We start from the raw sequence: 13,175 nt of genomic DNA, 5'->3' as shown, positions 1-13,175 counted from the left end.
ACATGGTTATGCTTGGGATTCTGTTGCAGTGCTGACTGGCCTCACCTCATCTGCAAGTGGTAAGTGCATGCCTTAAGTTATGGTTTGCCTGCATTGTAAGCAAGGTATTTATTCTAAAAGTAGTTGTAGATTCTAAACTGTTGGAGATTAAATATGCAGTCACATTAGTGTACTATGACCTTTCAGTAGTGTATTAGGTACTCACAATAGTGTACTAAGCATTTACATTAATGTACTAGGCAATCGTTGTAGTGTACTAGGTACTGAATATAGAGGCATAATTCAGACAGATTATTGCATACAAAAAAATATGCAGAAGAAGCCTTATTGAGATTGTTTCACTCAAGGTCAAGCTTCATTAAGTCGTACATATTCATGGAGTGTGAGGCAAGAATTGTGTATCGGGTGCTGCTTCAGGTTAGCAGAGCACTGCATTCAGTTTGTCTATTATATAGGTATGATCTGTTGTTGAATTATGGGCTGGGTGTTTCCCATGTAAGATAATATATAAAAAGGAATTTTGCTAGGCTGAAAGCACCTGGGTTCTGTTTTATAGTGTGTTGCTGATTCTAAATACCATCTGTTTCTGTTCCTATCTTGAATGATATGGGGTCTTTCCATGCCATAAAGTATACTAGTTTGTCCCAATGAATGATGCATACATTATCTGTGTTAACCCTTTGAGGGTCCAAAGGCCAAATCTCAGAGCAACAGCCAGGCTCCAAGAATTTTCAAAAAATTTTTTTGTTATTTTGTCTTATGAAATGTTAGAGAATCTTTTTCTGAAAGTATTAAAACAAAAAGTACGAAATTTGATGGAAAATTGACAAAATTACGCTCTCGCGAATTTTGCTGCGTCAGTGATATTTATGCATCGGCGATTTTGCTGACTTTGACTCCCATTTTAGGCCAATTACGTTATTCCAGCTGACCAAATTCTTAGCTATTTTGCTAGTATTACTATTTTATCGATCGAGCACAAGAAATCGCCCAGTCAACTGTTTCAACTACCCAATAAAGTGATTGGAAATTGGTAACTTGGCCAATTTAACACAGTTCAAAATATTCAGATTTCAAAATAGGGTCCAGAATAAACAATGCAGACATTCCTGGCACTAAACTAACATTTCCTCTGTTTATTAGTTACGTTTTCAGGCTTTACAAATGAATTCCATTTTTATTTTTTATTCACATCAAAAAATAGAAGATTTACTCTTATGCAATATTGTAATAATTGTATAAATAATATCAGCATATTTGTGAACGTATAATAGACCCACCAGCTGACTTGTATTAGATGCATGATGTCTTTTGTTTACTCTTGAACATCGACAAAAATTGAACATTTCCGCTACTTTGAGCTCAGTTTCAAGCCATTTTCAGTACTAAAACCAATCAATATCATCTCTATTTCTGTAATATATCTTCCTTTCTATCAAATGAGACCAAGAAATCAGGAATACAACTGTAAAAGAAACATACAAAAAACACCGCAAAGTTGCCGTTTTAATCCAAAAATATGGTCAGTTTTTTCCTCATTATTTACTGTGCTGTAGTATTTGTTTTATGTGGTGCACACCTACCACATTGATGTATTCTCTGATATATAGGCCCAAATTTACCACTTACACCTAATCAGAGTAAGCTGAGCTCAAGCCTTAGTTCTATAGCTTGAACCCTGGCTTCAAAGCTGTAGAACTACAAGATGATCCTAAATTCTAATGTTTAAGCTCTGTAAGCTCTGTACCATTTCTTGTGTGTTAACTAACACTGTTGCCACCTGGTTGTGTGTCTAGGTTCATTGCTGGTGTGTATACCATTCTAGCAGGGTGTGATAAATAATACATAGAAACGTCATGAGCCTAGACACCAGCATTCAGGAACACCAGTAAGCTTGCTGGAGCCTTATCACAATGCATATATCATTCATTGGAACAAGCATGTACACCTCAGGGCATAGAAGGATGCTACACTTATTAAAGAAGGGGATGAAACCAGAAGATAGTGCCTGGAATCAGCAGTCATCAGTACAGCCAATTATATGGAACAGAATCTGGGTGCTTTCAGTCCAACAAAACCCTTGCCATACATTTCCTTACATGGAAAACATTCAATCCCAAAAAATCCAACAACAGTTCAAACCTATATAATGGACCAATGTAGATAAATGGTTCAGAGAACTGACAAGTTGATAAATTAGACACATGTACAAAACAAATATCTTTATTAAGATACCCAAGCATTACAAGTGTCTAATTTATCATAATGGACCAATAAGTCGATTGCAGTGCTCTGCTAACTTTATTTTCATCACCTGACATATGATTTTTAGCATGCTCTCTCTAAATATATGGGTAAAAGGTATCCTCTATATGATTATAAAGATTAACCGTGAGCAAAACAGAGTTCCAGTAAAGCTCTTTTCTGCATATTGTTTTTATACCTTGTACTAGGTACTTAAATTGTAATAAATACCTACAGTAGTTTACTGGGTACTTATAATGGTATACTAGATAATCACAATAGTGTACTAGATAGATGCTCATTTGTTTACTCACAATGGTAGGTACTCATTTGTGTGCTCAGTGATATGCTAGATACTCACAATAGTTTACTACTGGTAGTTAGTTACACAATGGTATATATCTTATGCTTTACTTATCATATTTTATTAGTCTTTTCAGTATTGGCATTATTGGCATTTTAATTAATAAAATTTTTAATGCATACTTCAGACTACATTTAAACACAAGCATTTATGCCTCTCAATATTATAAATGTACAGCAGTCCTCCTGTTTTCACAGGGGATATGTTCCAAGACGTACCATGGATACCTGAAATTGTGGATAGTAGTGAAGCCTATATACCATTCATTTTTCCTTTACATATGCACCTGTAATAAAGTTTGATAAATTAAGCAAAAGAAGTCAAGAATTAGCACTTTTTCTCTGACGGAAAGCATTTCATTATTAAGCAAAATTAAGGGTTATTTTTTTGGTCATGGTAAACCATGGATAACTGAAATTGTGGGTACTGAATCTGTGGATATGGGGATCCTACTGTAGTTTTGTTGATTAAGTTATGATCTATTTGTAATTACCCAGTGATATGAGAGAGGTAACCCACACAGAAACAAAGGCAGGAGAAATTATTGTCTGTTTACAGACAACTATGGTACACGACTACAGTGATGACTGTTCTTCTGCCTTTTTCTCTATACAGGTTATCCTCTCTATTTGACTGGTTGTCATTACATTTCAGTGTTCAAACCTTGGATGATGTATTTGCCATTACTTTTTTTTTTGTAGCTATAGGAGCAGAGCTATTTTTATGGTGTCCTGCCATCAGTGCTTAGTCTGTCATATAATTTTCCAAAAATGTTTTGGTGGTTGTAATATGTTCTACCTTATCTAGTTATCTATTCTTAATTTTTATTTTTTTGTTTTTGACTGTAGCTGCTGCTTCTCCCTGTTGATAGTGCAAAGAAAAGCTATTAATTTAATATATCCCTTTTTGACCTTACTTTGTAATTCACATTTTAACTCTGATAGTCATTTTTCTATCTCATCTTTGGACTATTTCTGATTTATGCTCACTCTTAAATTTATGTACACCTCACTACTAATGCATATTCCAGTTTTGGCCTAACATGTATTGTGAAAATCTTTTCCTCTGATAATGTTTCTAGTTTGTATGAGTTCTTTGTCAATAGCAGTTTAAATCTGTCAACACAAGTGCAGATGTACAGTTATTAATACTAGTAAGCCATAGAAATGACTATCCCAGCAGGAAAACCTGAATAGTTGAGCATGCAAGATGATAGATGGATGAAATTTAATATAGAAGAGTGGAAGATTGAGACACTTATGCAGCATATGGGAATCTTTATTCAGGAAACGTTTCGCCACGCAGTGGCTTCATCAGTCCAATACAAAGAAGGCGTAAGGAGAGGAGGAGAATGAGGTAATCAGTCCCTCAACCTGGAGTCGATGTGTTCAGTCCATCAATCTTGTAGAATGTACAGCATAGGGCCGTAGACGTGGCTTATATACTGTAGAGATGTGAGGTGAAGCAGGCGGAGGCGGGGTCATAGTGGTACCATCCACTAGTCGAAGTAGGTCTTCGTCCAAAGGTTGAACAAGTGTTGAAGAATTCTTTGTAACAAGATCCCATGATGCTGCTGTGTCTGACAGTTGTAATGAATGGTTTGAAAAACCGACAACTTGTCGGTTTTTCAAACCATTCATTACAATATAGAAGAGTGCTTTGAAATAGATATTGTGTGATAAGATATTGAAGGCATCAGGGAAGACCTGGGAGTCAACATTGACAGAACATTTAACTGAACACTCCTTTGAGTGAAAAAAATGCTATTTGCAACATACACTAAAGTTGGAACATGCAATGGTGGTATCGTCTCTCCACTTAAGAAGTCCAACGGTGAGCTGCAGAGTAAGTTCCAGAGTTAAGAAAATATGAACTGACAAAAAAGGCTGAAAGGCGCTAGATATGTGCTTATATTTCCTGGTAAAAACGAAAAGACAGCAACTACATATAGGATAAAATATTGATGAAGATTTTCCATCAACAAGGAGAACAAGAGGCTATAGCTATGAAGTATGTCAGAGGTGATACCAGGAGAAAAATAATTAGAGGATAAATTAAATGCTAATGAAGGGACATAATGAGCAGAGCTTTGCTCCCTTTCCTACAAAAAGTTAATACAGACCTATATAAATACATTAAGCAGTAATTACACATTCTTACGTCTTTTATAGTGAGATATCTACCTAAAACATAATTGTGTGTGTTGTTCATTGAAAGGAATTAAAAAAAGAAGCTTTAAAGACAGATATGTATACAGTTTGTTTTAAGAGAGATTTCTGAATACATAATGCCACAAATTGTTCATTCTCTCATGATAATTAAATTATTTAAAATACTTGTATTAGATTAGTTGAAATGGAAAATATTCTGTTCATATACAACCTAACCTAACACCTACCATTTATCTTACATTATGAAATGCAGGTTGGCCATCACTAATCCAGCATCATTGGGACCTGTAGTGTGCTGGATTAGTGAGTTTGCCGGATTACAGAGTGGTTAGGTTAGAATACGCTTAATTAACCTATCAGTAGAGACTTTCTGCTCATCTCATTTTCATCACTGCTTTCTCCTCCAATGGCTTGCTGCTGTAGATTTACAACCATCTGCACAATTTCTGAGTCAGTATAATGATGAAATTTGAGTCAGTATAATGATTTGAGTCAGTATATTGATGAAATTTGAAATTATGCTAGCCAAAATTAGTGCTGGATTAGTGATGGCAGACCTGTAATTAAACAATTCACTACATTTTGGTGATACTGTATGTGTACTTAGTATATTTCTACAGAAAGTGGCAGGTACAGTGCTATTTGCTTCAATATTTTGGGGAGAAGGGTATCTTAATTTTCATGATAATCTTACTGCTGTCAGACTATCCTTGTCCTCAACCAGTCTGTGATAATGGGATTCGCTCTAGTAGAGTAAATATAATTTCTTTGCTGAAACATGTTCTCCCTGACTTTCACTATTTCAGCATCTTGTCTAACAATGCTATCTTGTTAAATACAGTGGACCCCCGCATAGCGACTTTAATCCGTGCAAGAGGGCTGATTGTTATGCAAAATGTTCGGTATGCGAATGAATTTTCCCCATAAGAAATAATGGAAATCAAATTAATCCGTGCAAGACACCCAAAAGTATGAAAAAAAAAATTTTACCACATGAAACATACATTTTCCTACACACAAAGAGAAGGATACATGCACAATAGTAGAGTAGTACATGCACAATATATATTGTGCATGTACTACTCTACTAAATGAAGAATAAATGACACTTACCTTTATTGAAGATGCAGCAATGACTGATGAGACACTGTGTCCTGGGAGTGCCTTTTCCTCCTGAGTACTGTAGGTCCTGTTTGGCATTTTCTTCCAGAACAGGCCTTATCACACTGTGTATGCCACTACGATTCTTAAATCTCTCAAACCAACCTTTGCTGGCTTTAAATTCACCAATATGAGCACTAGTTCCAGGCATTTTTCCCTGTTCACCTGGGTGTTAGTCGACTGGTGTGGGTTGCATCCTGGGAGACAAGATTAAGGACCCCAATGGAAATAAGTTAGACAGTCTTCGATGACACTGACTTTTTTGGGTTATCCTGGGTGGCAAATCCTCTGGGGTTAATTGTTTCTTGGTATTCTCAATAAGCCACACCAACAACGGTGCTACAGCAGCAGCAGCAGCTGACGGTGGTACAGCAGCAACAGACGATGCTACAGCAGCAACAGACGATGCTACAGCAGCAGCAGACGATGCTACAGCAGCAGCAGACGATGCTACAGCAGCAGCAGACAATGCTACAGCAGCAGCAGACGATGCTACAGCAGCAGCAGACGATGCTACAGCAGCAGCAGACGATGCTACAGCAGCAGCAGCAGCAGCAGACGATGCTACAGCAGCAGCAGCAGCAGCTGACGGTGGTACAACAGCAGCAGCAGCTGACAGTGCAGCAGCAGCTGACAGTGGTACAGCAGCAGCTGTACCACCAATAGTAGCGATGGTTGATTGGGGTTTATTATACAACCTGGCCAGCTCGGAGACACGCACTCCACTTTCATACTTATCAATGATCTTTTTCTTCATCTCTATAGTAATTCTCACCCTTATTGCTGTAGGGTTGGCACTAGAAGCTTTCTTGGGGCCCATGGTCACTTATTTTCCAGAAAAAATCACCAAAAACACTGTAATAATACGAAATGTTCCGATTGTATGCTTGGATGTTACCGCGGAGGCTGGCTGGTAAACAATGCCACCGGCGGAACATGTGAGCGTGGCTCAGGCCGCACATTGGACGCGTCTCGGATGAAGGGCGGTGAGCGGGTTTTTGGGCAGTATGCGAGGCAAAATTTTTGCGAAAAAAGCGAGCGGTATGCGGATTGTACGGTATGCGATGCGTGCGGTATGCGGGGGTCCACTGTATATTTTATATGTGTATCTACATTTTGACAGGATGAAAAATGTATAGAATTATCACCAATTGGCATCTCGTCTCATCCACTTGAAATTATATGAAAAAAATAAAAATCCATATTCACATTTGATACACTTGTTTGGAAGTGTATCAAATCGAATGTGAACATGATTCGACTCTGAACACTAGAGAATCTTATAGTCTAAAATACAGTACATAGTGCCATCTCCCATTATCATTTCTCTACTTTCTTTCCACTCACTCTTACAAACGTTGACAACATGATTAGTCAGTTTTGTTCATAGTGTTAAATCTCTGAAAAAACAATAGCAATTGTATTGTGTACAGTGCTTATTATCAAGCCCATTTTATAAACATAATTAAAGGTTCCCTACTTTCACTTCCACCAGGGATTCCAAACTTTTCTGCTACATCTTCCAGAGGTGTCTCTGATCTTATCATTACTGTATAGTGAAGTAATTGCTACCAGACCTTATGTAAAATTAGCTACCACATATATGTGGTATAATGTTCTGAGTTACAACCTCCAAACTGTATGTAAGTGGTTCTTAACCATTTTCAGTACCTGTAGCTCCCCTCCCCTAGTTGTCTTAATTTTAGTCTCCTTCCCCTATCAAAAATAACTTACAATCTTAATTTCTTTCAGAAAACTTTTTATTTTTATATCAAAAACAGTTACAATAGAGCCTCTGCATATAATGTTAGTGCATTTCAGATTATAATTATTATGATCATGGGGAGCGCTAAACCTGTAGGATTATACAGCGCATGTGGGGGGGGGATGGAAGGTATTCAGGGAACCGGAGCACAGATCCAATTCCCTAGATCAAGAGCCCCTCACCAGCATCAAGAAACCTCCCTCGAGGGGATTCCAGAATATGATTTGTCTGTTTGTCCCATAAGAAAGAATGCAAAATGAATTAATGCACTTTCAAGCCATAATATTCCCTTTATAATTTCATTTAAGTTTTTTTTATCCAAAGAATTTTTATCCAATAATTTGCATTCAGTACCATTTCTTTTCACTTAAAAATTGAAAGTGAGAGTCATGCATGTGAGGGTGGATGGTATAGGTTCGAGGGTGGTGGAGATGTGAGTGTAGTATGGGCAGGGGGCGGTGTTGCAGGCATGTGGGTGGTGTGGGCATGCAGGTAGTGTGAAGGGTGGTGTAGAAATGAGGATGGTGTAATTGTGTGGGTGGTGTGGGTATGAACTTGTGTGTGGGTAGGCGACTTTGTCATTGTGTGGTGCTCCATCTTGGTTCAACTGTTTGCTGAACACTTCCATGATAACTTGCAAGGTGGGCCTCCCTCCAGGCCCATAGCAAACCTGCCCACCTTCCTCCCACACCAACTTTCACCAGTCCTTCCCCAGTCCTCCCTCAGCGTCAACCACTGATGTACTAACACAGCGTAACTACTGATTCTTTAGTTCTTGACCAATCTTTATGAAACAAATGCGAGTTCTTCATACGTATATAAAATGAACGAAGTTTGAATGCATTTGGTAAAAAACTAACTGCAAAAATAATATATTTATAATTCATACTTAAGAAAATAATTATTCCAAGGTTGGAAGAGTGAGCTAATTGTTTGTTAATGCCAGTGTTGTAAGTGCAAAACCTCAGAACCTTGCAAGTCAGGGCCTTACTGTATAAAGGTCACAGAGATACCTAGAAATTATTTCATACTTAATTTCACATCAATAAGTATTAAACATTTGTAACTCAGCTGCCATTTCCTGCAAGGCCAGGGTGACCCAAAGAAAAAAAAATATACATTCACTAACATTCACTGAATCATCGTCTTTCCAGACGTGTGCTGACATCACAATCAGATTATCCTCAGGTTGCAACTAACCTGCCTCTCCTTTGGAGTGCAGGTGCTGTCCTTACCACCTCCAGGACTCAAGTCTGGCTAACCAGTTTCCCTGAATTTTTTCTTATAAGTTATCCTGCTCGCACTTCAGCAGTATGTTCATTAAAAACCACTTGCCTCCATGTACTCCTGTCTAAGGTGCTCACACAATCACATTGGATTCTCAAGCCCCTAAAATTTAAAGCCTCTTGTACTCTCCCTTCAGCCATGTGTAGGAAGATCCCTTTCCCTCCTATCTTCCTCCCTACCTCTTCTTTTCACTGTCTTAAGTCAGCCTATTCCTTGTCATCCTCTCTACATGTATATGCCCAGACTCCTCAACAGCCCTTCCTCAGATTTCTGAATTATACCCTTGATTATTCCACATCGTCTTTTGATCTCTAGACTCCAGATTTTCTGCATGATATTCACACCACTCGCTGCTTTCAAATATGACATCTCTGCTGCTTTTAGCCTCCTTTTTGGTACAGCAGTCAAAACTCATTCTTCGCACCCATATAAAAATGTTGGTACCACTGTACTCTGGCACATTACCATTATTTGCCTCCATAGGTAAACTTCTTTCTTTCCACAGATACTTTAACACTTCACCTGCCTTTTTTTTTCCTTTATAAATTTATAATAATTAGCATTTCATAATTATTCTTGTTCAACACCATCATCATTTTGTAACACATTAACTAAATTTAAGAGCGTAAAACTGCCACAGTGGCACCAAGAACACGACCAAGTATGTTCAAGCAACTGTGCAAGCAGTGCAGCTGAGCAGGTACCACAGGAGTAAATTATTATTATTATAATCAAAAAGAAGCGCTAAGCCACAAGGGCTATACAGCGCTGCAGGGTAGGGAAGGAAGCGAGGGTATTGGATGGCAGAAGGGAGGAGGGATGATCAGCAGGTTACAGAAAACAGCGGGGCAGGGGATAGTACGGGGGTAGAGGGTAGCAAGAGATTGAAGTAGAAAGGGCTGAAGGTATCAGAATTTGTGAAGTAAGTCAGTTGTTGTCAAAAAGTCAATGAGAGAGTCCGGATGAAAGGTGGGTCCATCAGCGAGAAGGGAAGGTAAAGAGAGAGCAGCGGAGCGAAAACGACGACAGAGGTAAATTCTGCGTGCTCGTTGATAAAGTGGGCAGTCCAACAGAATGTGGCTGACTGATAATGGAGCTTGGCAATTCTCACAGAGAGGAGCAAGATGCCTCTCCATGAGATATCCATGAGTAAGACGAGTATGGCCAATGCGAAGACGGGAGAGAGTAGTCTCCCAACCTCGACACTGGTGATAAGAAGATGGCCAGTAACCTATACTCGGTTTAATAGATTGAAGTTTGTTGCCGAGCATAGTAGACCAACGTTGTTGCCAACGGGTGTGAAGGTGGGAAGATATTGCAGCAAAATAGTCCGTAAATGGAATACCTCTATAAGAAACTGGTAGGTCATGTACTGCTGACCGCGCAGCAGTGTCTGCCTGTTCATTGCCCTGTACGTCAACGTGACCAGGGACCCAACAAAAACAATACCTTTATGCTTGGTAAAGATGCGGCATAACCAAAGTTGGATACGGAGGACTAAGGGGTGAGGTGTATCAAATTTTTGTATAGCCTGTAAAGCACTAAGGGAGTCTGAGACAACCACAAATGATGACACAGGCATAGATGCAATACGGATAAGTGCTGTAAGGATGGCATATAATTCAGCAGTAAAAATACTAGCTGAAGATAGTAAATGCCCTTGTACGACGCTGTCCGGAAACACTGCTGCGAATCCTACACCGTCAGAAGACTTAGAGCCATCTGTGTACACAGCAATGGCATGAGAATGAGAGTGAAAGTGGTCAAGAAAAAGAGAGCGGGAAGCGACCGTAGACAGTTGGGCTTTCGAGCAAGGGAGGGAGAAAGAACAGACTCGAACAGCTGGAACTTCCCAGGGGGGCAGGGAAAAGTGAGATGCTACATGTACATAGAAAGGTGGAAGTTGAAGAGAAGACAAGAGCGAATGAAGGCGAAGAGAGAAGGGACGGAGTAAACAGGGGCGGCAAACAAATAAAGAATGTCTACTAAAATCAGTGACCATTCTATAAATGGAAGGATTGCAGAGATCATGAGAGCGTACATAGTAGCGCAGGCAATGGGCATCACGGAGATCAGATAAGGATGGAACGTTCGCTTCTGCATAGAGGCTCTCGACAGGGGAAGAGCGAAAAGCACCAAGGCGTAAACGTAATCCTTGGTGATGAATGGGGTTAAGGCTAGAGAGAGTAGCAGGAGATGCCGCTGAATAGATCTGGTCACCATAATCAAGTTTCGATAAAATAAGGGTGGAATGTAGGCGAAGGAGGGTTCGACGATCAGCTCCCCATGAAAGATGAGCAAGGGTTTTAAGAAGGTTCAGCCGGCTGTGACAAGTTGCCTTCAGAGAGGTAATGTGAGGTTTCCAGGATAACCTACGATCAAAGAGGAGGCCCAGAAACTTGACTGTATCACGTTCAGGGATACGGGAGCCATAGAGGTACAAAGGATGATCGGAGATGACAGAGCGTCTAGTGAAAGTAATTTGGTGGGTTTTAGTGCTGGAAAATTTAAACCCACGTGTGGTGGCCCAATTGGAAACACGGTCGACTGCATGCTGGAGAGAAACTGTAATGAGGTGACAGTCAGCACCTGCACAGGCAATAGCGAAGTCATCAACATAGAGTGATGACCAAATATTTGATGGAAGACTAGAGGCCAAATCATTAATAGCAAGGAGAAAAAGTGTTGTGCTCAGAACACATCCCTGGGGGACACCTTCAGCTTGGATAAAGTCCGGGGAGAGCACATTATTAACCCGAACACGGAAATGCCTGTCAGTTAAAAAGTTCTTAAGGAAGGATGGTAGATTGCCTCGAAGGCCTAAGGAGTGGGCTTGGGCTAAAATATTATACCTCCAAGTTGTGTCATATGCCTTCTCAAGGTCAAAAAATATGGCAATAACTGAGTGGTTATTCGCAAAGGCATTACGAACATACGTATCCAAGCGTAGTAAGGGGTCTATGGTAGAACGTCCCTTACGAAAGCCATATTGACGAGTGGAGAGACTGTTGTGTGTCTCTAAATACCACACTAAACGTCTATTTACTAGGCGTTCCATTACTTTGCAAACTGCACTGGTAAGAGCAATGGGACGATAGTGGGAGGTTTCATGTCCCGTAGTGCCTGGTTTGCGGAAAGGGAGAACAATGGCGGATTTCCACAGCTGTGGAAGAACTCCTTGTGACCAAATAAGATTGTAAAGGCGTAATAGGACTGCAAGGGCTGACTGATGTAAATGTTGTAGCATACGAATATGAATGTCGTCGGGCCCAGCTGCCGATGATCGACAAGCTGAGAGTGTTGCCTCCAGTTCTTGAAGTGTAAAAGGCACATTATACTGTTCTTCTCTGAGAGAAGAAAAGTCCAAGGGTGCTAACTCTCTGGCAGAGTTTGAGGAAAGAAATGAGGGGCATAGATGGAGTCCCTGAGAAATACAAACCAGATATTTGCCAATTTCATTGGCAACATCTAGTGGGTTTGCTATATCAACACCGGCAACCCGCAGAACAGGAGCCGGGTCAGGAGAATATTTACCACTCAGTTTTCGTACTTTTTTCCAGACTGCACTCATAGAGGAAGCAGAGGTGATGGTGGAGACATAATCTCGCCAGCAAGTGCGTTTAGCGTCACGGATGACACGGCGAGCGATCGCACGCTTCTGTTTAAAATCAAGGAGTCTCTCTGTGGTTCTATTGTACCGATACCTGCCCCATGCAGCGCGTTTCAAACGTACTGCACGAGCACAAGCAGGAGACCACCAAGGCACGCATTTCTGAGAATGCCTGCCCGAAGTTTGGGGTATAGAATGAGAAGCTGCGGTGAAAACGGAGGACGAGAAGAGGTGTAAAAGCTCATCGATGGAGGACGAAGAAGGAACCTCTTTAAAAACAGTTAGGTGTGAGTAAAGGTTCCAATTTGCCCGATCAAATTGCCAGCGTGGGGTGCGAAGAGGTGGCGAATATGAAGGGGAAGTAAGAATGATTGGGAAATGATCGCTGTCATGTAAGTCCGGGAGAACAGACCAAGTGAAGTCTAATGCGGCGGAGGAAGAGCAGACTGAGATATCGATGCAAGAGAGAGTATGAGTCCGAGGATCAAAATGGGTGTGAGTACCTGTATTTAAAACATGGAGGGGGTGGGTGGTAAGAAAAGCCTCTAACTGAATTCCACGGGAATCACAGTG

The 13,175-nt window shown here is 40.2% G+C and overlaps 1 protein-coding gene across 21 annotated transcripts in view; it reads left to right on the top strand.

The window, feature by feature from the left end:
- The window catches only part of bru1 (bruno 1), a 507,347-nt gene that overhangs the window by 446,137 nt on the left and 48,035 nt on the right, over positions 1–13,175 (top strand). For 17 of the 21 annotated variants that reach the window (XM_070087294.1, XM_070087290.1, XM_070087297.1 and 14 more), the window contains one exon: positions 30–59. The exons of the other annotated variants lie outside the window; for them this stretch is intronic. In XM_070087294.1, the coding sequence (XP_069943395.1) occupies positions 30–59 (30 nt within the window). The remainder of the gene's footprint in view (positions 1–29; positions 60–13,175) is intronic. 21 annotated transcript variants of the gene reach the window in all.

This window comes from Cherax quadricarinatus, chromosome 21 (genome assembly GCF_038502225.1).
Source record: "Cherax quadricarinatus isolate ZL_2023a chromosome 21, ASM3850222v1, whole genome shotgun sequence".
Taxonomy (NCBI): domain Eukaryota; kingdom Metazoa; phylum Arthropoda; class Malacostraca; order Decapoda; family Parastacidae; genus Cherax; species Cherax quadricarinatus.
Note: the sequence above shows the minus strand (reverse complement) of the source record. Positions and strands in the feature narration are given on the sequence as shown.